We start from the raw sequence: 27,143 nt of genomic DNA, 5'->3' as shown, positions 1-27,143 counted from the left end.
CGCTGGGCAGCGTTCCGTGAGTGAGTCGTCCTGCTCTTCCGGGTCCGCAAAGGATCCTGGGAGTATGGGCGGATCCCAGGATCCTTTGCGGACCCGGAAGAGCAGGACGACTCACTCACGGAACGCTGCCCAGCGCTGAGAAAACTTGCCGGCAGAATTAAATCTGAAGTGCTACGGACCATCGTTCGATCCGACACTACACCGGCGGCTTGAAGACTCTGCACCAAGACCGAAGATATCTCGAGCGCCCAGAGTCGTCATCCAGCCTGGCCCCTCCTAAACCATAGAGCCGGGTGTCCAGATTACCTGCAGTTGTGTTACCGGTTTCTTAGTGACTGAGAGACCTTGGTCCTGATGAGAACTCATTCACTCATATGAGTTCGAAACGCGTAGACCTCTCAAGCCTTTAAAAAACCAAGAATTGGATAATATTTACTTTTGAAAAGCTATGTAAATACAAGATTAAGTTATAAGGCTTCATTGTAAATCAAACGATTACATTGTAGATATAATTCATATGTTCCTTTTTGTCATTTTGTCTGTTGATATGTAAATAGTGTGGTGTCGTGAGGAGTGTGACTGAGTGTTATTGTACTATATGTTGTTTGTAAAGTTTTGTAAAAGAGTTGTATTCAAAAAAGTATTACTATGTTTGTAAAAATAAGAGTTGTATATTGTATATAAGGTCACAAACTCAGTCTAAAATCATTTTGAAAAAATCTGCGGATATTCTAATAATAAAAATATAATCCCCCCCCTTTTTTTCAAAATAAAATAAAAGTCAAACAGACATTTTTTGTCAGGAACATTTGTTTAATGGTCAGGTGTTCTATTTTGAACATGTGAGTAAAAGGATTGACAGCATATGCATTTTCAGTTGTTGTTTATTTGTGGACCAGCTGCCAGACAGTTCCAAGGCTGATGCGAAGAAGATCCTTGAGGAGGGGGAACGATCTTCCTCAGAAATTATAGATTGTGCTATGGACATTGCCACAACTGCTTTTCGCGCTTTGGCAGGCTCAGCTGTTTTAAGGCGGCAAGGCTGGCTTTGGGCTACCTGGTTTTGCCCTGAGGTGCAAAATAAGATTTTGGATTTACCATTCAATGGAGACATGCTTTTCGGTAAGCATATAGATGATGCCCTAGAAGACATCAAGAAGGACACAGAAGGATGAGCTTCGCGCGCACCCAAGATGGTCGCGTGAGCACAGGGCTCCCGGACCCTCGCCACCTCCATCGACTATCCTGTAATTTATCCTGATTCGGACGACAGGTGTTTATTGGCACAGTTCTACTGCTTATTTATTTGTTTCAGCAAACTTTTTTGGATTTCGGGGTCCAGAACTACAGACTGTCGCAGTTTTCTGGCCTGCTCCAGGGTGACGCCCCGCGCTATCTTGTCTCGCTTGCCGTCCAGTAAGTGAACAACAACGGACTGCCAGACTTGCGTGGGCTGGCGACGGCTTTCGGTTTCGATTCCTGTCCGGAGCTCAACCTGATTTTGTAGGCTCCGTGGACGGCCGGACGCTCCTACACCCTTGGTCTCTCCGCTCCTACTGCCGATCTGTAGCGGCTTCCAGATTTGAGACTGGCACCACCTTCGCCCTTTTGGTCCTACATTTGCCTCCGCAGTCACCATTTTCACCCGTCAACAGGCGACCCGTACGAGTCCAGGATCCAAGATGGCCACCAAGCCTGAGGGTGGGAAGCGCGGGCCTAAACCGGGCGCTCGAGGGAGTGCTCTGCAAACAAACATTATGGACCGGTACACTCTAGCTAAGGGATCGCCGGGAGCAGTAGCTAAACCCTCGACGACAATGCCGGAGGACTCATCGATTGAAGACGAGCCCTCGCTGCGAGATCTCATGGGTGCCATCACCGGAATGAAGGCCTCATTGGGGCAACAATATGAGGCCTTGACTCTCAAACTGGATACGGTGGCGATTGATGTCAATCTGATCAGGGCGGACTTGGCGAAGACAAACGAAAAGGTCAAATCTCTGGATCTTAAGACCTCTAGCCTGGTCACCGATGTTTCTGAATTACAGGCTGAAGTCGGGAATCTGAGGAAAGCCAATGATTATTACTCTGGGCGCCTAGAGGACTATGAAAGCCGTGCCAGGCGCATTAACATCCGCCTGATTGGGGTCCCGGAATCATCGACTGCTGCCTCGACGGACCTATTGGTGGAAGACCTGGTGCTGAATCACTTGGCGCCCAAGGGTCTCAGCAAGTTCTTCGCTGTAGAACGTGCACATAGGATCCCCGGCGGCACACCTAAATCGGGTGCGAATCCTCGACCCATCATTGCAAGGATCTTTCATTTCCGTGACAGAGACGCTATCCTGCAGGCTTCGCGGCAGTCTGGTCCCATTGCCTTTGAGAACTCTACTGTCAGCTTCTATCCGGACTTTACACAACAGGTCCAGAAACAGAGGCTGGGGTTCCAAGGGGTCAAGAAGAGACTCCGGGAAAGGTCTATGAAGTATGCCATGCTCTTTCCGGCCCGTCTGCGGGTGGTACATAGGGATCGTACTTTTTTCTTCGACCATCCTGGGGTCGTGAGTGACTGGCTTGACACGCTGCCTACGGATCCTGAACCTTTTGAGGACTCTGGCAAGTCGGATCGGGCGGAAGGTGGCCCGACAGAGCAGGAGTAGCTGTTGACTTTGACCCCGTACCCTTCCCGTTGGCTTTGAACTGTGCTATGTTGTGTTCTTAATGTTTGCAAGTAATAGTCTTTTTGGGGGTGGGTGGGGGGTGGACGGGTCCTTTCTCCTCCTGGGTTTTCTTTTCGTAGACTAGTTGGGTGGTTGGGCGACAGGCACACTGCAAGTTTATGGGGCTCTTTGGTCTTCAGCAGGGGTGCAGGGTGGGGGGTATAGTTGTTTTGACATTGTTGGGGGAACTGGGTTGTTTGTTGGAATTTTCTTGTTACTTGCAAGGCGAAGGAAGGGCGCACTCCTGTTTTTTGCAGTCGCTTTGGGTGTGGGCGGGGGAGGGGCTGAACGCCGGGATGGGGGGTAGGGGACTTCGGTTATTGTGTTGGAACGTTAACGGGTTGGGGGATGGGATTAAGAGGAGGGTGGTGTTGCAATTGCTGAAACGTTTGACTCCAGATGTCGTTTTACTGCAGGAGACTCATTTGCTCGGCAACAAGTGCTATGCTTTGAATAGGCGTGGTTATCGCCTTGTGGCGCACTCGGCTTTCACTTCGGGCTCTAGGGGGGCGGGCATTCTGGTTCGGACCTCCCTCCCCTTGGCCATTGATGATGTCATTCTGGATGATAAGGGACGATACGCCGCCATTGTGGGGCGCTGGGAGGGGAAGGTTCTTATTTTGATTTCTGTGTACGTGCCCCCGGGCCTCCAGGCCACCACATTTGCTGATCTGAGTGGACTTATCCTGGGTCTCCCCGAGGGTCTGCTTTTGGTTGGGGGTGACTTTAATGCGGTGGTCTCGGGGATGCGTGATCGTCATCCTCCCAGGGAACTGCCGAAGGCCCAGACTTGGTTGAGTGACTTCCTAGAGACGCTGGGGCTCACTGATTGCTGGCGGTTGCTTCACCCGGGACAGTTGCAATATACCTATCATTCTGGTGCTCATGGTAGTCTCGAGGTTGGACCACGTATTACTGCCCTCGGCACATGCATCCCTCATACGGGAAGTTAGACATCTGGCACGGGGCATCTCGGACCACTCTCCTCTTTGGCTGGTGGGTGATGCACGGCAGGGTTCGGCGGGCCGAGTGGCTCCGATCAACCCCTGGTATTTGAAGGACCCCAGGGTCAGGGATGAGCTGGTTAAAGCACACGATTGTTATTTTGAGGAAAATGTGGGCTCTGTTTCCTCCCCTAGTTTACTTTGGGAAGCTTACAAGACGGTCATTCGTGGCCAGGCCCTCTCACTGATTGGTAGGGTTAAGTTGGCCAACCGTGCTGAGATGGTTCGACTTGAAGGGGAGGTCACGGCCCTGGAGGAGCGCTTGGAATCTGGGGTTACCGCTGAGGGGTTACATCTACTGGAGTTGAAGCAACATGAATACAGAGCTCTGGTCACTGAAGCTGCTAAGGAAATGGGGAGGGAACAGCAGGGACGCTTGTATGATGTGGGTGATAAGGCTGGGAAACTGCTTGCTTGGTTGGATAAGAGGGAGAATGCAAGTCGTGTCGTCCCTGTGATTGTTGCGGAGAATGGCGAGTGTTGTACAGACCCTGTTGATATTGTTGCATGTTTTGCCGATTATTTCCGCGAGGTGTACTCCCAGGTGTCTGATCGTTCGGAGCAGGACTCCTGCCTGCTATTGCGTGATATTGCACTTCCCCGATTGTCTGACATTGATAGAGATGCTCTGGATGCCCCGCCTACTGTGGACGAGATTGCCGCTGCTATCCGTTCGGTCCGATCCGGCAAGGCCTCGGGCCCTAATGGGCTCCCCATTGAGCTATATAAACTGCGCCCGGATTCGCTAGCTCCTCATCTGCGCTCTATGTTTCTTGAGTCTTTGGAGGTGGGGTTTCTCCCGCCAGACCAGAGACTGGCCACTATTGTTGTCATCCACAAGGATGGTAAACCTCGGGATCGCTGTGCCTCTTTTCGACCCATTTCGTTGATTAACGCGGAACCTAAAATCTTGGCCAGGTTGCTGGCGACACGTTTGGCGACCGTTATTGGGGAATTGGTTCACCCTGATCAATCCGGCTTTATACCGCATCGTAACACGGCGCTTAACCTCCGACGGTTGCATGGCGTCCTGGCACGGGCCGAGACGCTGCGTGAGCCCGCCATCTTGGCGTCCTTAGACGCTACGATGGCGTTTGATACAATAGAATGGCCGTATTTGTGGGCGGTTCTTGCTAAGTTTGGTTTCGGTTTGGATTTCGTTCGGTGGGTCAAATTGCTTTACGCCGGTCCCATGGCTCAGGTGGCGGTCAATGGTCGGGTCTCTGCGCCCTTTGCACTGAGCAGAGGGACGCGACAGGGCTGCCCCTTGTCCCCCTTGTTGTTTGCTCTCGCCTTGGAACCGCTGGCGGCCTGGTTGAGGTGGGAACCGTCCCTGAAGGGCATTAGGTGGAACTCGGAGTTTGAGGACCGTGTATCTCTCTACGCTGATGATATTCTGCTCTATCTTACATCACCCCGTAAATCCCTCATTGTGCTGTTTGATGTCTTAACATCCTTCCGCAAAAACTCGGGTCTTGTCATCAACTGGTCGAAGTCCTGTGTATACGTCCTGTCGGGTGCCGCCCCCCTTCTGCCAAGTGGTTGTCCTATTGCGATTGTGAAAGATGGCTTTAAATACCTAGGCATTTTTATCACGCTGAGCCCTGCACTGCGGTTTGACCGTAATTTACTGCCCCCTCTTCAGCGCCTTCGGGCAGATGTGGTCGCTTGGGGGAAACTTCCTCTCTCTCCCCTGGGTAGAGCGGCATTGTTTAAGATGATGTCACTGCCCCGCTTCCTCTACGCTTTGCAAAACACACTTGACGTCGTCCCGGCTACATACTTCCGTGAGGTTGAAAGTTTACAGAGACAACTGGTGTGGGGGGGTAGGCCCCGGATCGCCATTGCTAAATTGTCGCTCCCGTGGTACGACGGTGGAATTGCTTTGTCTGATATCCGTCGCTATTATTGGGCGTCTCAACTGGGGGCGATAAATCATTGCATGTATGGCCCTTTGCCGAATCCGGCCTTTGAGATGGACAAATGGTTGTTACCGGGGGGCGACTTCAATAGAGCCCTCTACTCGAAACTCACCCCTCGCAACGTGACGGGCCCCACTAGGACGGCCGTCCAGGTGTGGCGACATGCTTCCATGGCGCTTGGGTGGACTGGTAGATTGACTCGTGCCACCCCCTTGTACGCGTCTGATAGACTTGGCTCACTTTGGCAGTTCCGGGGGTTTGATAGGTGGGACTTGATTGGTATCAGTAGGATTGATGATGTTTGGACTAAGGGGAGAATGAAGACGTTTGAGGAATTGAAAACCGAGTACGCTTTGAGCGATCGTGAATTTTTTCGCTATGCGCAGGTCCGCCATGCGGTGCTCTCGGTCTTCCCTTTGGGTGTGGAGATACCGGAGTTGTCCCCGCTTGAAGACAGGGTACTGGACGGACATGTTCCTGATAGTACGATTTCGCTTATTTATAAAAAGTTAATCAACTCTAGGTCTGATCTCTTGGTTCGCCTTAGAGAGGTCTGGACTGGTGATGGGCTGGAACTGGACGATGAGGACTGGCAGGCGGCGATCTCCTCCCCTAAAGAGGTGGCCATCCAGGCGCGCCTTAGATTTGTGCAACTTAAAATCCTGCATAGAGTGTATGTCACTGGTCCCCGTTTGGTACACATGGGCTTCTCTGTGGATGGTTTGTGTCGGCGTGGATGCGGTCTCCTGGGCACCTTTTTACATATCATCTGGGAGTGCCCTGAGATAGTGCGATTCTGGTCCCGTGTGCACGAGGTGATGAGTGAGGTTACTGGGGTGCGATCGATGCCGGAAGCTAGGAGATGCTTGCTGAACGTGTGGGAACCGAATGATTACTCCGTGTCGCAACTTCGGTGGGTGACCTTGGGCAATATGGTTGCCAAAAGAGACATTGCGCAACTGTGGGGCGCTCAGGGCCCGCCCGGGATTCGGAAATGGAAACAAAACATGGACTGGTGCATGTTCAGAGAAAAAACTGTCTATATTTCTCAAGGTACCCCCCGAAAATGGGGGAAGATATGGACTCAATGGAACACTTACCGTGGTGATATATGTGCCCCTCCTCTTCCTGAATTTTTTTTTGAATTTGAATTTTTAAAATATTTATAGAGCGCTCTTATACCGGGTCGGTTTCATGGCGCTGGATAGCCGAGGGTCAGTGAGAGGCGGGCTAAACTACAGCGGATCTGGAGAACAGCAAGGTCTTCAATTGCTTACGGAATTCCAAATAAGAGGGAGACATCCTGAGAGCGAGTGGAAGTGAGTTCCAAAAAGATGGAGCCAGCACTGCAAATCTCGCTCCACCGGCCTTTTGTTTCCTGAAGCGTGGAACTGACAGGAGGGCCAGATGAGAAGAGCGAAGTTCTCTGGACGGGAGATAAGGGGAGATGGCTTCGCACAAGAAGGCGGGGGCGGTCCCAGCTCTAGCCTGGTAGGTGATGCATCCCAGCTTGAAGAGCGCCCGCTCCCTCACGGGAAGCCAGTGGAGGGACTGCAGCAAAGGGGTCGTATGATTGAACCTGGAAAGCCCAAAAATCAGGCGGGCCGCCTGATTTTGAATCAGTTGGAGTCGGCGGATGAGATAAGCCGGTGCACCGTTCAAGATAACGTTCCCATAGTCAAGGCGCGAGAGCACCATGGCCATGAGGATGAGTTTGAGTGCGGAGGCAGAAAAAAAACGTGAAACCCTCCGGATAATCCGGAGGGAGAAAAAACAAGCAGACACAACAGAACTGGTCTGAGTATGGAGGGTGAGCAATGGGTTGATGAAAATACCCAGAGTTTTGACTTTGGGAGCTGGGAGAGGGGGAGGACCAAGTGAATGGGGCCAGAAGGAAGGGGACCAGGGACTGCAACCACCCCCCGTCAGGACCAGTTCGGTCTTGTCCGGGTTTAATTTGAGGTGGTTGCAGTTCATCCACCCTTGGATAAAAAGCATAACCTTCTGGAAATTGGAAGACGAGGCAGGGGAAGACGAAAGGTTAAAAATGAGTTGGAGGTCATCGGCGTAATTAAACACCGAGACCTCCATCTGCTGTAAAGAAAAAATGAGGGGTGAGATGTATAAATTAAATAGTAAAGGGGATAGGGAGGAGCCTTGTGGGACTCCACAGGTCACCCTCCTTGGAGGGGCCGTGAAGTTAGCAAGATGTACGGCCTGCTCCCTGTCGGTCAGAAAGGAGCGGAGCCAGGCGAAGGCCGTGCCCCCAATGCCCGCCGCTTGGACACGGGTTAACAAGATGTCGTGGTCCACCGTGTCGAACGCGGCGGACAGATCTAACAGGACTAGGGCCTGTGGTCGGCCGGTGTCAATCCCCTCCCTTAATTGATCCATCACCGACACCACTACCTTCTCGGTCGAATGCAGCGGGCGAAAGCCCGCCTGACGGGCGGAGAGGCAGCCCGTAGATTCGACAAAGGAACTGAGAGACCTGGTGACATGAGCCTCTGAGACCTTCGCGAGGAAAGGGAGAAGGGAGATAGGGCGGTAGTTGGAGGGCAGGGAGGGGTCCGCCTCTGCCTTTTTCAAGATAGGGATGATGACTGCCGACTTGTGAGCAAGGGGGACAGTGCCAGTGCTGAGGGAGTGGTTAATGAGAGTAAGGGGAGGAGAATGACAGTAGGAGAAGAGCTCTTTTAGAGCGAATGCAGGGCCAATGTCCAGAGGGGAGCCCGATTTGATCCGGGCCAGGAGGGGGAGTAGGGAGTCTCGGGTGAGGAGGGGAAACTGAGTGAGTGCGGGAATAGGGAGATTAGGGGAGGCGGAGGGAGGTGTCGGAGGCAAGGGGGGGATATTGGCCTTGATAAGGGCAATCTTCTCGAAAAAATAAGAATTAAGGGAGTTACAAAGGGTTTGAGATGGGGGGATTTTAGGGGTCGCCCTGTCGGAAGCGGCAAGCTCATGAACAGTGGCGAAGATCTCCTTTGATTGGTTATCTGCTGTCAGGATTCTACCGGAAAAATACTCCATTTTGGCTTTTAGTATATCATGTTTATACTCTTTCAAAGACAAACAATAGTTTGCTTTGAGAAGGGGACAGTAGGCACGACGCCAAGCGCGTTCGGCTCTGCGAGTGGCGAGCTTTTTGTCCCTTAAGGCAGGGGTAAACCATCGATTGGCCGCATGGGCCCGTTTAATGGCCACTCTCTTAAGGGGGACGGTGGAGTTGCACGCCTAAAGCAGCCAGTTGTTTATGGCAGAGAGCTGAGTAGGCAGGGAAAGGTCGTTTAGCTCCGGACTGGTTGCCGCAAGAGAGGAGCAGACCGCGGGGAGGACCGCCTTATCCCACTTTCCTGACCCAGATGTTGCACCCACGTCCCCGTAACCCGGGGGTTCCTTCACATACTATTGTATATTGGTTGCAATTTGTCTCTTCTGCCCCCTCCCCCCCCCCTGTGAGATTCTTTCTCGACGGAACAATTGCTCATGGTATTGCCCTTCCCGCTCCAACACCATGTACTGCAACGTTGTGTATACTGATGTCTCTTTCTCTTCTCTCCTTGCAAGTTGTTTGTATTTGTGTTATAAAATCAATAAAATGTTTTCAAAAAAAAGAAGAAGGACACAGAAACATCAAGGTCCTTGGGCACTTTACAATATCGCAAAGTACCTTTCAGAGGGGCTAGAGGGAAAGGTTTCTCTTCCTACAGAGGAGGTTACCAACAACGCTACTCCTCCTATTCTCACTCTTCACAATCATACAAGCCTCAATACTCGCAGTGCCAAGGCCAATCGGCGTCTTTCTCTCGCCAGCCTTCAAGGGGTCGACAGGGGCGTCCGGGGAGAGATTCTTCTAAATGCCAATAGCGGCCTCTTGGCTCGGTCTACTGTTCCTCCACCCCCGGTAACTTCAGTGGGGGACAGGATTTCACACTGTCTACGCAGCTGGAAGATCATAAAATCAGATCGGTGGGTCCTCAATATTATTTGGTTTGGCCACACATTGGAGTTTCAACACCTCCCACCTTTCAGAGCACCTCGCGCCACCGAATCAAAACATCTACATCTTCTACGTCTCGAAGCTCTTCAACTGCTCATCAAGGGCGCGATAGAGCCTGTACCTCTATCTCAACGAAGAGAAGGGTTCTATTCCAGGTTTTTCCTGGTTTGCAAGACGGAGGAGAAATGGTGCCCAATTTTAGACCTGAGGAAGCTCAACACCTATCTCATAAAATTATCGTTCCAGATGGTTTCCCTTCACGATATTTTGCGCCTTCCATCTCTATTGACAATGTCCCAGGGCCAAGTGTTGCATCCAGACCCGAGCTCTCTCCAGTTGACAGCGTGGCTCCTGAGCACCGGGAATTCCAGAATTTAAGTATCCCTCAGGAGTGTAAAGAAATGTTATCTCAAGCCCGCGCACCAAGTACAAATAAGACCTATCGCGCAAAATGAAAACGTTTCTGCTTATGGTGCCACTGACAGAACCTCCATCCGTTCTCTTCTGCTCCTCACCAGATATTGCCTTACATTCTTTCTCTGGCTAACTCAGGCCTGGCACATTCCTCCATCAAGGTACACCTGGCGGCTATCTCTAGATTCAGGCAGACAGACTCAGGTCCTTCTCTCTGGTCCGCTAGAATTGTCAAACAATTCCTGAAAGGTCTTTTCAGGGTTTTTCCTCCAGTTTGGTCTCCACCTCCAATGTGGAAACTCAATTTAGTTCTGGCTCATCTCATGAGACCTCCATTTGAGCCTATTCACAGAGCGGATCTAAAGTTTCTATCATGGAAGGGGGCTCTCCTTTTAGCCTTGACATCGGCTAGGAGGGTTGGGAAACTGCAAGCTCTTACCATTATGGAACCCTTTTTACAGTTCAAAAAAGACACTCTAATCCTAAGAACAAATCCGAAATTCATTCCAAAGGTCCCTTCGGATTTCCATTTGAACGAGCCTGTAATTCTGAAATCTTTTTTCCCTCGACCTACGTCGCCAGCAGAAAGGTCTCTGCATTCCTTGGATGTTCAGAGATATGTGAAATTTTATCTTGACTACACAAAGGGTTTCAGGAAATCTTCACAACTCTTTGTTGCTTATAGTGCTCCTCGAAAAGGATGTCCTCTTTCAAAACAAGGGATCTCACGTTGGATTTCAAGTGCAATTCATTATTGCCACCAAGCGGCGGGTAAGCCGCTAGAAAGCCATGTACGAGCTCACTCCACGAGATCAGTTTCATCTTCTGCTGCTCTTTTCGCTGGAGTTCCTATCAAGGACATTTGTAGGGCAGCTACATGGAGCAGTGCCCACACATTCACAAAGCATTACTGCTTGGACTCTTCCACAAGGAGTGAGGCGGCAGTTGGACAAGCGGTCCTGAGGAATCTCTTCCAATGAGCGGTGAGCTTTCCCTTCTATCCCTCCTTCCTAATATTGCACATTTTGTATCTGATATGTTTACTGACTACTGTTTCAATGTCTATTTGCTTCTTATAACAGTATGGATACTAAAGGTATTTCAATGCTTATGTCTCAAAATGTGCTTTTATTGCTTACTGCTAGCTATTCTGATACAAGCTATGGGAACCTTTGAAAGTTCCAATACTGGGGCAAGAAAACAAATTACTTACCTGTAACTTTGGTTCCACAGTATTGGTAACTTTCATAGATTCTCATGCACCCACCCTCCTCCCCTGGGAAAGCTCAGTCTTCAGCAGAGGTGGTTACTGTTACACAACGGCTACGAAAATCTGAGGCTCTGAGGTTCTCTCAGGAAGGTTCTATAGGGTGGAACTAATCTGATTGGTTGTTGCAGGTTTTTGGTCTCTTTTACAAAAAGAGGTGGATATGCTTAAAAATGAGATGAGGCCTAGGCCTTTCTTTCTCTTTTGTACCTACTGCTATGGTATTTTTTATTTAGCGAGGCTCCCATTCCGAAGACGGGGAATGATACAAGCTATGGGAATCTATGAAAGTTACCAATACTGGGGAACCAAAGTTACAGGTAAGTAACTTGTTTTCTTCACTACCTTTCTCTGTATTGCATGGAATATACCTAACTTAAGGCCACTGCCGAACAGATAGATACTATATATAGTGTGCTTGTTAGATACTATATCTTGCTTTTCTCTTTGTTAATGTTTTATATATGATTATAAATGCCAATAAAAATATTTTCACAAAAAAAATAAGGGGATATGACTGATAAAGATTATATTGTTCATACCGAAGACAAGCCACTCAGGCTATAATCTTTAGAAAACTGTCTCATAACTGAAGTGATTAGAAAGTAATATTGAACTGACTACCAAGGTGACACACAAATAGATCATGGTCAGTGCATAGAAGGGCACATACCCACATGATTAATTAGAGACTTGATGAACAATGAGGGATCAAAAGTTGTGAATGATAATTGGTTTGATACGCTGTTTATTGTTTTCCATTTTTCTTTTTAGTGGGTGATTATACACAAATATACTGTTGTTAATATGTGTACTGCAAATCCCACAATGCACCATAACAAGCAAAAGTGGAGAAAGTATGACAGGGGACAATGAAAAATGACTTCTTGGCCGTGACCAAAACCATAAGGTTGAAATGCGGTGGCATTATGTTTTGCTCCCACCTTTTGGATAATTAAAGAAATTTGTTCCCTAGTCCCGGAGTGCCCAAATTCTTTGGAGAGTGTGTGTGTGTGTGTGTGTGTGTTGGTGTGTGTGTGTTGGTGTGTGTGTGTGTGTTGGTGTTGGTATTACAACATGTACTAAAGGTCAATGAACCCTAATTCCCCCGTAGTAAAGGCATGTGGAGTAAAGACTCATGTTGTATTATCTGATATTTCCGCTGTATAGCTCACAATCCAGAAAGAGATTTCAAGAAAAAATGTAAACAATCTTGCATTCAATAAGGTGTTTTGACAGAGGAGAGTGTTTCTGTAAACTAAAGAAGCTAGAAAATAAAAAAACACAAGGCGAAATTGGATCCCTTATCAATGGCAGAAGTGGTGGTATTCTGAAAATCTAGAAATAAACAACTTTAACCTAAATAAAGCAAAGCAGAACACTACAGATGGGGTATGTTTAGTTTATCTTCAGGATTGTGTGCGGCTAGATAGGATACGAGCATGGTGTAGGATTGTGTGGAGATCTAAGACTATTGCAAGGTTTTGTGTATATTGCATACGTAGCAGGAGAGAGTCTTAGGTGATCCCCTACTCACAGCAACATCGGGGAAAAAGGTTGATGCAAGTGGGAAAATGTTAGTTGTATGGTTTATAAAAAAAGTCTGTCTGTTTTCTGTCCGGTAGCTTGTAACTTGTACTTTATGTATGCAATTCTGGTTTATGGCAGTAACAATTGGTCAAATTGGTCCCAATTAAACAATCCTAAATTTTCATGTGAAGTTGACTGCAGGTTTCTGACTCGAGTTATGGCTTTTCTTTTAGTTTTGAAAACCCGCATTCAGACTCTGAAGAAAGGCACTGGAGAAGATACTTACAATGGAATTGTTGATTGTGCTAGGTAAGAAATCCTATCTTTTCGGAATATTTCATTAAGATTCAGATATGGAAAAATGTATATGTTTCTGTTGAATCCTACGTGGGCGTGTGGGATGTTAGGAATAGTGTACTTGAACCAACACACCTCCATGGACTCAAATAAAGGCTGAGCATTTATCAGTAGCAAGGGTCATAGTTGGATGGTGCCCCTGGAAGCCGCACTTGGAGAAGCTTGCATTATATTCCAATGGTAACGCTCAGTTATTTGACCTTAGATAGTAGCTGTGTAGATCTGAGGCCAGCTTTCATTGAAGATGCCAGTTGCATTTAGTTTAAGCATTAGAAGATTCTACTGTTCATTGCACCCCCAAATTGGAATATCTCATCAAAGATGCAGAGCTGTATAGAGCTAATGTTAGTCATAAAATTAATAGGCTTAATCGTGTGTACGGCTGCTATAAAGTAGTAATAATAATGTTAGTCATAAAACTAATAAGCATGATCCCATAGGGTGGATACTGCGATGGGGTAGTGAGGGACATTTGGCTCCTACCACTTATTAGCTTAAAACAACTGCCTCTGATTTGGGCCACTATGACTGTGAAACCTTTGTAACCAAGAAAGAACTATTTCTCTTGCCTGAAGCAATAGGTGCTTGTCAGCGTCTCTCATTTTAAAAAATTGAGCCTTCTTTAGGTGGAAAACGTCGTGCTCTTAGAATGTTCTAGTGATGGCAAATAGAACATCTACCGCGTTCTCATGGAGGATCAAGATGGCAAGAAGGCCACAAATATGACCGATTTGTATAGTGCTGGGTGCAATGTTCTGTGTGTCTCTCATACCTTGACCATCTACCATCTACCTTCTACTTATACGACATCCCAAATAAAAAGAAACCTAGACTAAGCTTTCCCTACCTGTTCATGTCTGTGTCTTCTTCGAAGTCCTGACCAATACTGTACATGTGCCAAGTGAACATATACTATCAGGAAGATGTCTTTTATGCGCCTTATGCACACTCACTGTGCTAAATCCAACTCTTTCCAGTTTCGGGATTTAGGTTGGGGGTGGTCAACAATGCCTTTAGGACTTGGCCTACATTCCTTGGACTCTGTGAGCTTATCTGCCTTTGAAACTAAGCTAAACATGCTGGGGAAGACCACCCTAAGTTGCCTAAAGAGCACTTCCAAAAGTACTAAGGGGTTTGACTTTTGGAGTGCAGGGTATCTCTTGAAAACGTGTGGCATGTTCTGTCCACCATAATGTGCAGTGCAGTAATGCACTTGTCATACGGCAAACATGCCCTCAGCCACTTTCTGACGGAGATTGAAGGTGGCAAGCGGAGCAATAAGCAATACCCCGTTGTAAAGATTTTCCCATCTGGAGGGAACAATTTAAAAGACTGATTGCCTTATAAAGTAGTGGCCCATGGAAGGTATGTGCACAGCCATATCAATATGACACTTCAGTCAGTTTCCCAGAACTTCACTTGTGTATGGAACAAACTGAAGCAATAAAAACATAGGATATGCTGAGATGGGCACAGGGAACAGTAATGTCGCCTCTTCTGCCTCTTTCCTTTCTTAGAGCAAACTCTGCATCAACGACATGGTTGACTCTTTCTGTCTGTTGCAGGAACATGGTTGGCAAAGTGTTGATCCTGTAGTCTTGCAAAGCCTTTCACAGCAGAAATAGATGCTACTGCTTCTGCAGCGGTAAGACTTTCAGTTATGGCCCACTGAATGTCAAGGAAAAACATTGGTCTTCCTGTGGTGGTCTGCGATTAACAACATATGCCCAGGATCATATGGGTAAACAACTTCCTATATCATGTACAATTTTTACGTCTCATATATGGCTGAAGTGCCAGGTCGTACTCGCCCACCCCGCCCATGTATTTCTTGTAATCAAGATTACAGTTGGGCTTGTGAACTTCTGCCAACCGACCCCAAACCATAACTGGAAAGTGCTCTCATCATGGATTTTAGTGAGCAAATATACATCCTGCCTCTCTGAAAATTTGACCACCAGCAGTTTGGTGGAATGCAACGCAGTGCTCTAGGCTCGTAGAACTTTCTAACAGACAAGCTCCTGTTGGAACCCTTAACTTAATGGCGACATCGAACTGTACCACATGCCACAGTGCCAGCTTTGTACAGCTCACTAATAGCTTGACTCCTGTATAGAAGTCTACCACTTTAAAGGTTGTAAACTTTATGAATGAGTGACTGGACAAGATCCCGTACAATCTTTGCAATAATTCCTAGTGTGAAGGGCAACCTGCAGGATTTATAGCAGAGTCCTTCCCTTTATATACTCTCAGGCTGTATACATAACCAATAGAGCTCTTCCACAGCTTAATGCCATAGCTAGCTCTTTCGCTTGGTAAATACTGCCTGAACCGCAGTCGCCCTTTATGCAAGATCAAGGACTCATCAGCCACTTTATTATTTCCAGGGGTATACATCTCTGGAAACCTGACAGACCAATGATCCACGACAAACTGAATTTTGAACAACATGTCATGGTCTGGATGGTCCGAGGGCACTGCTGCAGAATTATCATTGAAAAGCAACAAATGCTGCAAAATCAAAAACCTTTCTCTTACCATAACCTGTGTGAATGTGGGTGTAGCCCAACCCATGTGAGTAGACTAGTAGGACTGTATGCTTGTTTGTTCACTATTCTAATGTTGAGCGTAAGGCCCAGAATTTTTTGTAACTCCCCATGGGAAGTGGGAATCCACCGGTGTGCCCTAGAATGAGACTGAAGAACGACCTCCATGCTCTTTCAGAAACAATTTGGCACATAAATTTGTAGGTTCACAATTTCCTCAAAGAAGTCAACATCCAGAAGGAGATGGATGTAGTCAATAGGCAAAACAAATACCAGTATTGACTTAGGTCCAGTGTGTGGAGTAAATGGGATAATTGGGGGCTGAACTAAATTGGGGGCTGCTCAGAGAACACTCTGTGCTTGGTCTTGTACCTGCCGTCTACTTGGATTGGGCTATCCTGCTACTTCTCTTCCAGGGGATACTCTTTAATAGTCATAAGCACTGAATTATCTCCGCCCATGAGCGGGAACCCGGAACACATAACAATATACATATATATGTGTAAATATATCAAAAAGTACATAGTACTAAACTAATTATACACATATACATGTATAATAACCATAATATGCAGCCTAACATATATACATAGGCTAATAAAGCAAACATTACACACGTTCTGAAGCATGAAAATATGCTGTATATAAATGCAATAAACAGGCATGAGCCCAAAATGCATTTCATAACCATGAAAAAACTTTTATTTTCATCAAAGAACCTGTTGTAAACAGTTATTAGCCTAAAAGGCTGCATATGAAAAATTGTCTGTGTACAGAAAATCAGACTGGCACCCTGCCTTTAAGGCCCCAGAGAATCTGCACACTTTGCCTTTAAGGCCTCTAGGAGAACTCTGTTCCCATCATGCACCACAGGTGACAGTTAGGTCAGTTCTTTTTTCCGGCTTGTTCTGTGAGGAACCTGGAACTTGAGCTCTGCTCATTTGTAGTATTTTTCTGTCAGAAGTTGGTTTTTCTTACCTTTTTTTGGCAAAAGATTGTTTTGGTGGTGTTTAATATCTTGTTCTGACTAACTGTTGGTGATTTTTTAGTCAGAATGCCACCTTTATTTTACAAATGTCCTTCCTGTGGGAAGAAGATGTCAAAAACGGATCCACACTCTGTTTGTGTGGTGTGTCTTCCAGCTTCTCATAAGGTGGAATATTGTTATCACTGCCTCAACCTTTCTAGTAGAACTTTAAGAGAAAGAGAGAAAATGAGGTTGCTGGGCCTTCTGGAGAGAGAAAACCGTGGTGAGAAGAGTTCCAAGGGCTTATTATCATCTGTTAAGCCATCTTCTTATCCTAAACGTCGGAGATCAGCGTCTCCAGAAGGTAGAACTAAGAAAAATCGACTCCAGGGAGCGTCGCCGTCAAAAAAGGTGCGGTCGAGATCCAGATCGCCGTCAGCATTGTCGGCGTCGAAGAGGGCTCCGTCGACGTCGAGAACTTCGCCGGTGAGGCAAGGTTCAGCGTCTCGACATTCGCCGTCAAAATCCTTCTCGACGTCGAGACATCTGGTGTCGATTGCTGTAAAGACGTCGAAGACTCGTGAGAAATCGACGTCGAGGGAAGAGAGGCGCCCGACGTCGAAGGATGGTGTGTCGACGTCGAAGGATGGTGTTTCGACATCGAAGGATGGTGTTTCGACGTCGAAGAAAGTGTCGACGTCGAAGGATAGACCGAGGTCGGGAGAGAGACTTACGACGTCGTCGAAGAAGAGGTCGACGTTGAGAGAAAGGACGATGTCGAAGGATTCGACGGCGAGACCTAAAAAGTGAAGATCAAGGTCTCCATCGCGACATAAGTCGATGTCGAAGCGTGCTTCGGGCTCGAAGCATGGAGTGTCTAGGTCTCCCCCACCTGAGCACAGGTCGGCGTCGAGACTATCAAGACCGGCGTCTCGGACCTCAATTAGGTCTTTGTCGAGGTCAGACATCAGTCCAGAACATATGTCTTCTCCGCTAGACCAGCAAGACGACAGGTCTGCGGTGGGGCAAGAGATAGTGCACCAGGACTCTTCAGTGGTGGCTCATTCGGGCTCAACCTCAGGGCAGGTGTCGGATGACAGACAATTGGTGCCCAGACAACGGACTCCATCTGGCTCATTGGTTTCTGAGCACAGTGTAGTTTCCAGAGCCTCCAAGTCTTCAACAGGACTGAATATTGTGCAGGTGTCACCTGAGGCTTCACCTGAGCGTGTAGGGCGGCCTATTAACTTGTCACCGAGGTGGCTGGAAAGCCTGAGACATTGGAAGATGCGTCCAGATGCAGGGCTGATGGGGTGAGGGCTCCGGTCCCTCAGACGGAGCTTCATCGAAGATCACGCTCGAGGTCCTTAGTGAGAGAGAAATCACGTTCAAGGGAACGAAGGAGGTAGCGATCGGCAACTCCTCAGAGGCGGAGTAGAACTCCTTCACCATCTTCTACGTCATCTAAGTCTTCTTTAAGATCTTCATATAGAGACTATTCGCCCACTATTTCATCTACTCCTCCGTCCAGAGTGTCTCCAGTGGATGATTTGGGCACATTTAATGATGTATTGTGTCGTGGGGCGAATAAGTTCAAGATCAAGATGGCAGTTCCCCAAATGGCAACGTCAGTCATCTTTGAAACCCTGCATCACAAGACGACTGGTAGGCCTCTTCTGCCGTTAGTGCCCGGGTTGATAGAACCAGCAATGAGAACATTCTTAACTCCGGCCACGGTGGGTTCAGGTCCTTCTAGGATTGCAAAGAAGTACAGGGCTTCAGCAGAAGATCCTTTATTTTTGCGGTCTGACCCTCCTCCAGATTCACTTATTGTGGCGGCAGTCAGAAAAGCACATTCTGCAGCATCTACCTCTTCTGCTCCTCCTGAAAAGGATAGTAAGAGTATGGATTCCTTGGGGAGAAGAATGTGCAACACCTCAGGTTCGGTCATGAGAGTGGCCAGTGCGTCAGCCTTATTGGGCCGCTATGATCGTCTGCTTTGGGACTCAGTGGCTCGTTTTGCAGATAAACTCACTAAGGAGGATCAGAAAGACTTCCTGGAAATAGTGGAAGAAGGAGGATTGGTGGCTAACCAGAGTATTAGTGTGGCTGCTGATGCGGCGGATCTGTCAGCTCATGGTTATGCACATGGTGTTTGTGCTAGACGTACGGCTTGGCTTCGCCTTACAGGGCTAAAGCCTGAGGCTCAGAGGAAAATGGTAAATTTACCTTTTAATGGTTCGACTCTGTTTGGATCTCACGCCGACGACGAAATGTCTAAAATGAAAGTGGAGTTGGACACTCTGAAGGCCGTCGGTCTTGAAAAGAAAAAAGAATTTAGACGTCGGGGTAATTTTCGCCCCTTTGACAAAAGATCTTTTCAGCAGAGGGGCCAACAGACGAATTGGTCCTCGCAAAATCAAGGCCAGAATCAACAGAGGTCGCAATTCCAACAGCGACGACCTGGACGAGGCAGAGGCAATGGAAACAGGCAGCAATCATCTGCTACCAAGCAGCCTCAAAAACAATGAACGGATGCTTCCTCCACAACCGTGTGCCACTCCGGTTGGAGGAAGTATTGTGTGGTATCTGGACGAGTGGAAGCAGATCACAAAGGACAGATGGGTGCTGAGTATCATTCAGAGCGGGTACCTTTTGAGATTCAAGAAGCCACCTCCTGTCATACGTCCTCTAAAGATGGTTCAGTGGAATATAAAGCGCTTGCATCAGGAAGCGAACGTCCTTCTGAAGAAGAACGCCATAGAACCAGTACCATCTCAACAGAGATGTCAAGGCCTGTACTCTCGATTTTTTCTCGTAAAGAAAAAAGGTCCAGCTACGGAGTTCAGACCCATTCTGGATTTGAGACGATTGAACAAATTCATTCGGAAGGAGAGATTTCGAATGCTGGCTCTTCATCAGATCTTCCCTCAATTACACCAAGGGGATTGGATGTGCTCCATCGATCTGAAAGATGCTTACTTTCATATTCCGGTATCCAGAAAACATCGCAAGTTCCTCAGGTTCCAAGTAGGGGCTCATCATTACCAGTACTCAGTACTCCCTTTTGGCCTGAGATCAGCTCCCAGAACATTTTCAAAATGTATGGCGGTAGTTGCGGCTTGTCTTCGAAAGGGACGGATTTTCATATATCCGTACTTAGACGACTGGCTTCTGAAGAGTTCATCCCCATCGCTACTAGAAGAGCATCTATCGATATGCCTCCAACTCATGTGCAAGTTGGGTCTGCAAGTCAACTACAAGAAGTCCATAATGAATCCCACCCAGAAGATCCACTACCTGGGTGCACAACTGGACACAGAAAACGAAAACGTGTCCTTCGGAGGAGAGATGGTCATCTATCAAGGCGAAGTGCGTGCTTCTCCTCCAGTATGCACGTCCGACAGTTCGGCAAGTATCCTCTCTCCTGGGGTCCATGGCATCGTGCATATTCATCGTGCCAAACGCACGTTTGCAGATGCGTCCTCTGCAGCAGTGTCTGGAAGACCAGTGGAAACAGAGGACGGGATGCTGGGAGGATCGAATTCATCTCCAACAGTCGGCAAGAGATTCCATTCGGTGGTGGATGAAGAAGGCACACTTAATGAAGGGAGTTCCTTTTCATCAGGACCCACCAACGCAGACTTTAATTACAGATGCCTCTCTCCAAGGTTGGGGGGCACATATGGGCCCTCTGCAGGTACAAGGGCTATGGTCAGACTTCGAGAAAGGATATCACATCAATCTACTCGAACTCAGAGCAGTCCATCTTGCTCTCAAGTCCCTGGCTCCATCTCTACAGACTCGGTCCCTCCTGGTGCAAACAGACAATACAACTACCATGTATTACCTAAACAAGCAGGGGGGTACCAGATCCAGGACTCTGTCCATAGAAGCCCAGACCATCTGGCATTGGTTACTTGCACGAGACCTGTCCATAACAGCAGTTCACCTACCAGGGAGTCTCAACTCAGAGGCGGACAGCCTCAGCAGAGACTTCGTCGAAGCGCACGACTGGGTTCTCAACAAAGACGTCGCGCACAGCATTTTCCAGGCTTGGGGAACACCAGACATCGATCTGTTCGCAGACGCGGCAAACACAAAATGCCCCGTCTTCGCGTCCAGGTTCTCCCAGAAAGGGTCTCAAGGGAATGCCCTTTTGATAGACTGGTGTCAAAATTTGCTGTACGCCTTTTCACCGACACCGTTGATACCAGCAGTGATCAACCGGATGTACAAGACCAACTCCAGAATGATACTGATTTGCCCGGAGTGGCCACGCCAGTGGTGGTTCCCAGATCTCCTCCAGTTGTCAATCAGGCCACACAGGAGATTGCCTTGTCGCCCGGATCTTCTGTCCAAACAGGAGGGGCGAGTGTTTCATCCCAATCTGCCCTCCCTGCGCTTGGCAGCATGGCTCCTGAAGTCATCCAGTACGGGCATTTACAGCTGAATCCGGAGTGTATGAACATTCTTAAGGAGGCAAAGCGGCCTTCTACAAGACAATCCTATAGATTTAAGTGGAAACGCTTTTACCTTTGGTGTCAGAGTAAAGGTCTTGACCCTATTCATGGTCAAGAACAGGTGATCTTGCCTTATCTTCTTTACCTTGCTGAGTCTGGTTTGCAGTTTAGTTCTATCAAAGTCCATCTTGCTGCAATAACTGCTTATAGAAAATCGCCAACACAGATATCGTTCTTTCGGATGCCTGTGGTGAAGGATTTTCTAGAGGGGTTAAGGAAGGTGTTTCCTCCAGTCAGGTCTCCTTCTCCACCTTGGGAGCTTAATGTGGTGTTGACCAAGTTGATGGGTCCACCCTTTGAGCCCATACATAAAGCGTCTTTGCAACACTTATCTTCGAAAGTAGCATTCCTGGTGGCCATCACTTCTGCTCGTAGAGTGAGCGAAATTCAGGCTCTGTGTTGCAAGGAACCGTACACAGTTTTTCATGGAAACAGAGTGGTGCTCAGGACTCATCCTGCTTTTCTGCCTAAGGTGGTGTCGGATTTTCATATTAACCAATCTATAACATTGCCTACTTTCTTTCCAAACCCTTCGAGTCCGGCTGAACGGACTTTGCATTCATTAGATCTAAAGAGGGTTTTGAAATTTTACTTAGATAAAACGAAGTCGTTGAGACACACGGACCGTTAGTTTGTGAACTATGGTCCTACGAATACTGGTTTGGCAGCATCCAAGAGATCCATTTCTAGATGGATAGTGTCATGTATCTTACTGGCTTATCAGCTAGCCCACAAGTCTTTATCAGGTAGACCTAGGGCTCATTCTACGAGAGGGAAAGCTTCTACCACAGCTCTCCTTAGGAATGTGGCTATGTCAGAGATATGTAAAGCAGCTACTTGGCGTTCAGTGCATACGTTTACACGCCATTACTGCTTGGATTCTGATGCGCAGACTGATGCACAAGTGGGACAAGCATCACTCAGAAATGTGTTTGCTGTTTCTAGTTAAACACTGTATTTTTAAAAGTGCTGCTATGCATTTATCTATTCGCCCGCTTCTAGTGGGTATGAGCTTGCTACTCTATTCAGTGCTTATGACTATTAATGAGTATCCCCTGGAAGAGAAGGATTAGTTACTTACCTGTAATCCTAGTTCTCTTCCAGGGGTATACTCATTAAAGTCATAAGCACCCTCCCGCCTCCCCGGGCGAGCAGTAGCATTTTTTTCAAGATGTATTATGAAGTTTTTAAGTGCAGATTCCTGCTAATAGTTTACTGTACCGTACAAAAGAACTGACCTAACTGTCACCTGTGGTGCATGATGGGAACAGAGTTCTCCTAGAGGCCTTAAAGGCAAAGTGTGCAGATTCTCTGGGGCCTTAAAGGCAGGGTGCCAGTCTGATTTTCTGTACACAGACAATTTTTCATATGCAGCCTTTTAGGCTAATAACTGTTTACAACAGGTTCTTTGATGAAAATAAAAGTTTTTTCATGGTTATGAAATGCATTTTGGGCTCATGCCTGTTTATTGCATTTATATACAGCATATTTTCATGCTTCAGAACGTGTGTAATGTTGGCTTTATTGGCCTATGTATATATGTTAGGCTGCATATTATGGTTATTATACATGTATATGTGTATAATTAGTTTAGTACTATGTACTTTTTGATATATTTACACATATATATGTATATTGTTATGTGTTCCGGGTTCCCGCTCATGGGCGGAGATAATTCAGTGCTTATGACTTTAATGAGTATACCCCTGGAAGAGAACTAGGATTACAGGTAAGTAACTAATCCTTCTCTGTCCTACACAGACTGTGCGTGCGAAGAGACAGCAGGACTGCAATGATCATGTTCCTCAGAATCAATAGAAGACGAGTCATCATAAGATTAAACTCTACCGAAAATCGCCTCCAGATTCTGCTCCATTGTCCTCTCTCCCTCGGATGCTGTCTCAGTATCATGTCCTGCCTCTGAGCTGTCCCCCATTTCTTTACATCCTGGGCAGCAGTCAACCACTGAGATGCCATCTCTGTTAACTGTCTAAAACCTTCCTTCTGAAATATTATGTCCTATGTAGAAGGCAGAAGTATGCTCACAAATTAGTGGGTGGGTGTGGTTGATATGTCTAAGAAGTGGAAGCAACTTACCTGCCCCTTCCTCACTGCCTTGGAGAGTTTTGTGATGTTAGCTTGCCAAGTGGCGCTGATGTCACTGATGGGCGGGTGGAATCTAAAGCGGAAGCGATTCGGGTTGGGCCCCGATTTTCAAAACAAAAAAAACTTTCAGTTCAAGCACCAGAGGTTTGTTTAAAATCCTTGTCAGTGTCAGGCCCTGTCGGAGTTAATACTGACTAGTAATGTGTTCAGTTTATTTGCTGCTACTTCAGCTTTACTGATATCTGAGATACCCAAAATATCGAACTGAAAAATAAGTCACTTACCTTTTGGTAATGCTCTTTCTGGTGGATAATCTATCTAACCACAGATTCCTCACTGCCCTCCCATCTCCTCGTTCTGTGGAGTGGGCTATTTTTAATATCTAGAAAGGTGCTAAGTTAGTATTTAGCACACTGTTACCAACATGTGTGGTATCCACCGGTTCTGATGGCGCAGAAAACATGTCAGAATGCAGGGGTGGCACTAATATGCGGCTCAGCATCGTCATATCGGGGCTGTACGGAGCCAACGTGGTGCTGCACGATGCCATCTAGCGGCCTGCAAGAGCACTGCTGAAGAAAAGTTTTCTAGATTCAGTCTGATACCTGGGGAGCATTCTGAAGTGAGGAATCAGCATTTAGATAGGCTAGTATACACCGGAAAGAGTGTTACCAGAGGTAAGTAAATTTTTCTTCCTGCTCTTCACACACAATTTGTACCTCATTGATCGTTAAGAGGCAATTGAGTTATTGTACTGATAAAATCAGACCTAAACATTTGTAATTTCAAACCACCTGTTTATATGTTTCTTTTTGTGTGTGTTGCAGAAAGATTTGGAGGAAGGAGGGCCCTTCTGCCTTCTTGAAAGGCGCTGTCTGCCGTGCCCTTGTCATTGCACCCCTCTTTGGCATAGCACAAGGAGTGTACTTTATTGGAATCGGAGAATACATGCTAGGATTCTTCCAGTGAAGGCTGCTCAAAGAAAGGCGAGTTTACTTGCTGAGTTTTCTCAGCTCTGTTCAAATCGGATTGCTTCCTGGAGGAGGAAGTCCTCTCTTCATGTTCCTGTTTGCCCTTCGCTTGCTGCTGATTTTGGACCTCTGTGTCTGCTGTCTTCTCACACGCACAAAGCTAGCTTGCAGTTGAAAGGAGAAGCATGTCATCATCTGGACTGGTCCTTTCCTGTCTTCTAGTGCTGCTATCAAATGGTTTGCTCCACTATAAACTTTTCAGAAGGTGCTTCCCTATTATAAGTCTAGTCACAGTAATCCCTATCAGATTTCTTTAGGGTATCAGACAGAATCAATCTTTAGGTGCTGAATTGAATTCCCTAATTAAAGCGGTGGAATATAAAGAGCACAGACCCCTCAACTTGCTGAGATACAAGACAACATTGCAGATTACTACGGAATGGCATCCAGCAGAATGAGAGCCTAGAGATGCCGCGCAATGCAGTCTAGTCTAATTTCAGTACTTATGTTTTGCTTTCTGGGAAGTCAAACTTTGTTAAGTGAATGAAACTACCAGTAAAATAAAACATCCTACTGGAAGAACTAGGGTCGATGCACAGGAAGCTGGAATCTAAAGATTTGAAGAGGACATACTGAATTCAAAATAGAAACATGGTCCAAATCTTATCAAAGTGCCTGGAGATTTTGTGGGGTAGGGTGATTGGATTTTCGAGGGGCAAAACCAGCTGATGTTCTCTCCTCCTAGGTCTGTGTGTGCTTGGATGTGATAAAAGATATGAATGAAGATATACTGCTTGTTTACTCTGTGAGAATTGACCTGGCCCTGGTGCTCTGAAGCAGCCACAGTGCCATCTAAGGTTAGGGCTAAATAAATACTGTGGAACCACATGCGCTAGTAGAACAGCACAAGTCTGAAAATCACAAATTCCATCTAATCGAAAAGACTGTTAATAGAACTTGAAAATTGCTCCAATTGGGAACTTGGCATTAAGAATGACTGGCACTTGTTTAAGGTTAAAAACATTTTAAATGACTTTTTAATATATTTTATAAATCTTTTACTGTTGTTTCCATTTTGAGAATCAATTAAATTTCTCTCTTTTACTGGTACATCCAATTCGCTACTACCAAATTTGTAGAATGTCCAGTCTACAGAAGCCAGGTACAGGAGCATCTTTTGCATAGCAAAGAGTGACTATTCCTGGAGGCTTGACAGCATATAACTTTCATGTTCAAAAACACCTCATTCCTCTTCTTCTGCTTCGGTTGACTGGACCTATGTGTCTAATGCATGTGGTCCTCCCACACCATACCATTTACTTTTTCCCTTCATTTAAAAAGAATAAGGTAGCTTCCTTGTTAAATGCCTCCGCTGTTGTTTAGGAAAAGTGGTTTTAAGATATGCTTTTGATGGTTTTCCCTATTCCCTGAACTTCATTGTTTGTGCCTGCAGTGTCTTTGGCCCAAGCATTCTTTGTGACTTCTTGCTCAACGACACCTTTTTCAGTCGTTAGACAACTCATTCTTCATTGATGCACCCTATTTGGTTTTCTGGTCATCCAGAATTAACAGGATGTGAAGGCAGAGAAGCAGAGGCGGCCACAGTGGATTCAGGGAAGTTGTTCTCTATTTTTACAGACCTCCCAACCAGATTATTTGTTTTTTCTATATGGATTTTCCCAGTAGTCTCAAAAGGGCAACTCATGCCACTAGCAGGGCTATTACGATTCTTAGAGGAGAAGAAACTTTGCATTTCACACTTGTCAACCGAGAATGATCTGAGGTTCTTGTGAGGCTGGAATAACCTGGCACCAGTACTGAAACCTCTTCCAGGCTTATAGTGATAAGACCACCAAGGAACCTTCCGGCCCTAAATGTGCCAAGGCAAGCTAAGTTGTTAGCTGATTTCTGTACCTAAGTCTTGAAGCTGATATTGCTGCTAAACCTCTAGGTGTTTAGGGCAAAGTCAACTCAAGTCAAGTCAAATAATTTATATAGCGCACTACATACCCAGAGGGTCTCAAGGCGCTTGAGGAAGGGTGGGGAATTATTTGTCGAAAATCCAGGTTTTAAGCTGCTTTCTGAAGGCTGGGTGGTTTTGAATGAGGTGGAGGTGAATGGGAAGGGAGTTCCAAGTTTTAGCCGCTAGGTAGGAGAAGGATCTTCCCCCCCATGGTGGATTTGTTGATGCGTGGAACCGCAGCGAGGGCTTGGTTGGAGGAACGTAGTTGGCGGGAGGGGGAGTAGAAGGATAATCGCGTGTTGAGGAACATTTATGCTTTACATCCCTAAGAATCTTAGGACTCTTTGGGCTGTTTGCTCAGGGAAATAAAGTCAAGATTTGAGAGTTGACTGTGGTTTTGTCCTAGGGCATGTGACCGCTGGATGAATCCAGAAAACACAATTCACTTACTTTGAGCATCAGTTACTTCAGGGTAGGCACAAACATAAACCCAAAAATGTAGACCCTAGATCGTGTATTTGCAATTGCTCCTGGGATTTGGCAGTGCTCAACTCCCAGATCATACCACAGGTTAGCATTTATTTAGTAAGTAGCAGACTGTTGATTGAGTCATCCACTTCAAAGAATGCAAAAGAGATTAGATTTAATTTGTCACCAGCAGATTTTATGGGTGTAGTTGGCCATTTCACTACAGTCAGGGCTACAATTTGTAGGTGTGTCCCTCAGAGACCTTATCAAGTACTGGTTTCTTTGTCCCGCCATCTTATCTCAAGGGTACAATAAGAGCCTGAAGGTAACTTGGGACTCTTCGCAAAGTCAAACAGGCCTTAAGCTAGGAAGGGGTGGGACGGGG

The 27,143-nt window shown here is 46.8% G+C and overlaps 1 protein-coding gene across 2 annotated transcripts in view; it reads left to right on the top strand.

The window, feature by feature from the left end:
* The window catches only part of SLC25A18 (solute carrier family 25 member 18), a 370,503-nt gene extending 344,527 nt beyond the window's left edge, over window positions 1–25,976 (top strand). For both annotated transcript variants that reach the window (XM_078673635.1, XM_078673634.1), the window contains 2 exons: window positions 13,091–13,166; window positions 24,184–25,976. In XM_078673635.1, coding sequence (XP_078529761.1) covers window positions 13,091–13,166; window positions 24,184–24,325 — 218 coding nt within the window. In that variant the 3' untranslated portion in view covers window positions 24,326–25,976. The remainder of the gene's footprint in view (window positions 1–13,090; window positions 13,167–24,183) is intronic.
* Window positions 25,977–27,143: the final 1,167 nt, after the last annotated feature.

This window comes from Lissotriton helveticus, chromosome 1_1 (assembly GCF_964261635.1).
Source record: "Lissotriton helveticus chromosome 1_1, aLisHel1.1, whole genome shotgun sequence".
Classification (NCBI taxonomy): domain Eukaryota; kingdom Metazoa; phylum Chordata; class Amphibia; order Caudata; family Salamandridae; genus Lissotriton; species Lissotriton helveticus.
This window is presented reverse-complemented; position numbering and strand designations above follow the sequence as displayed.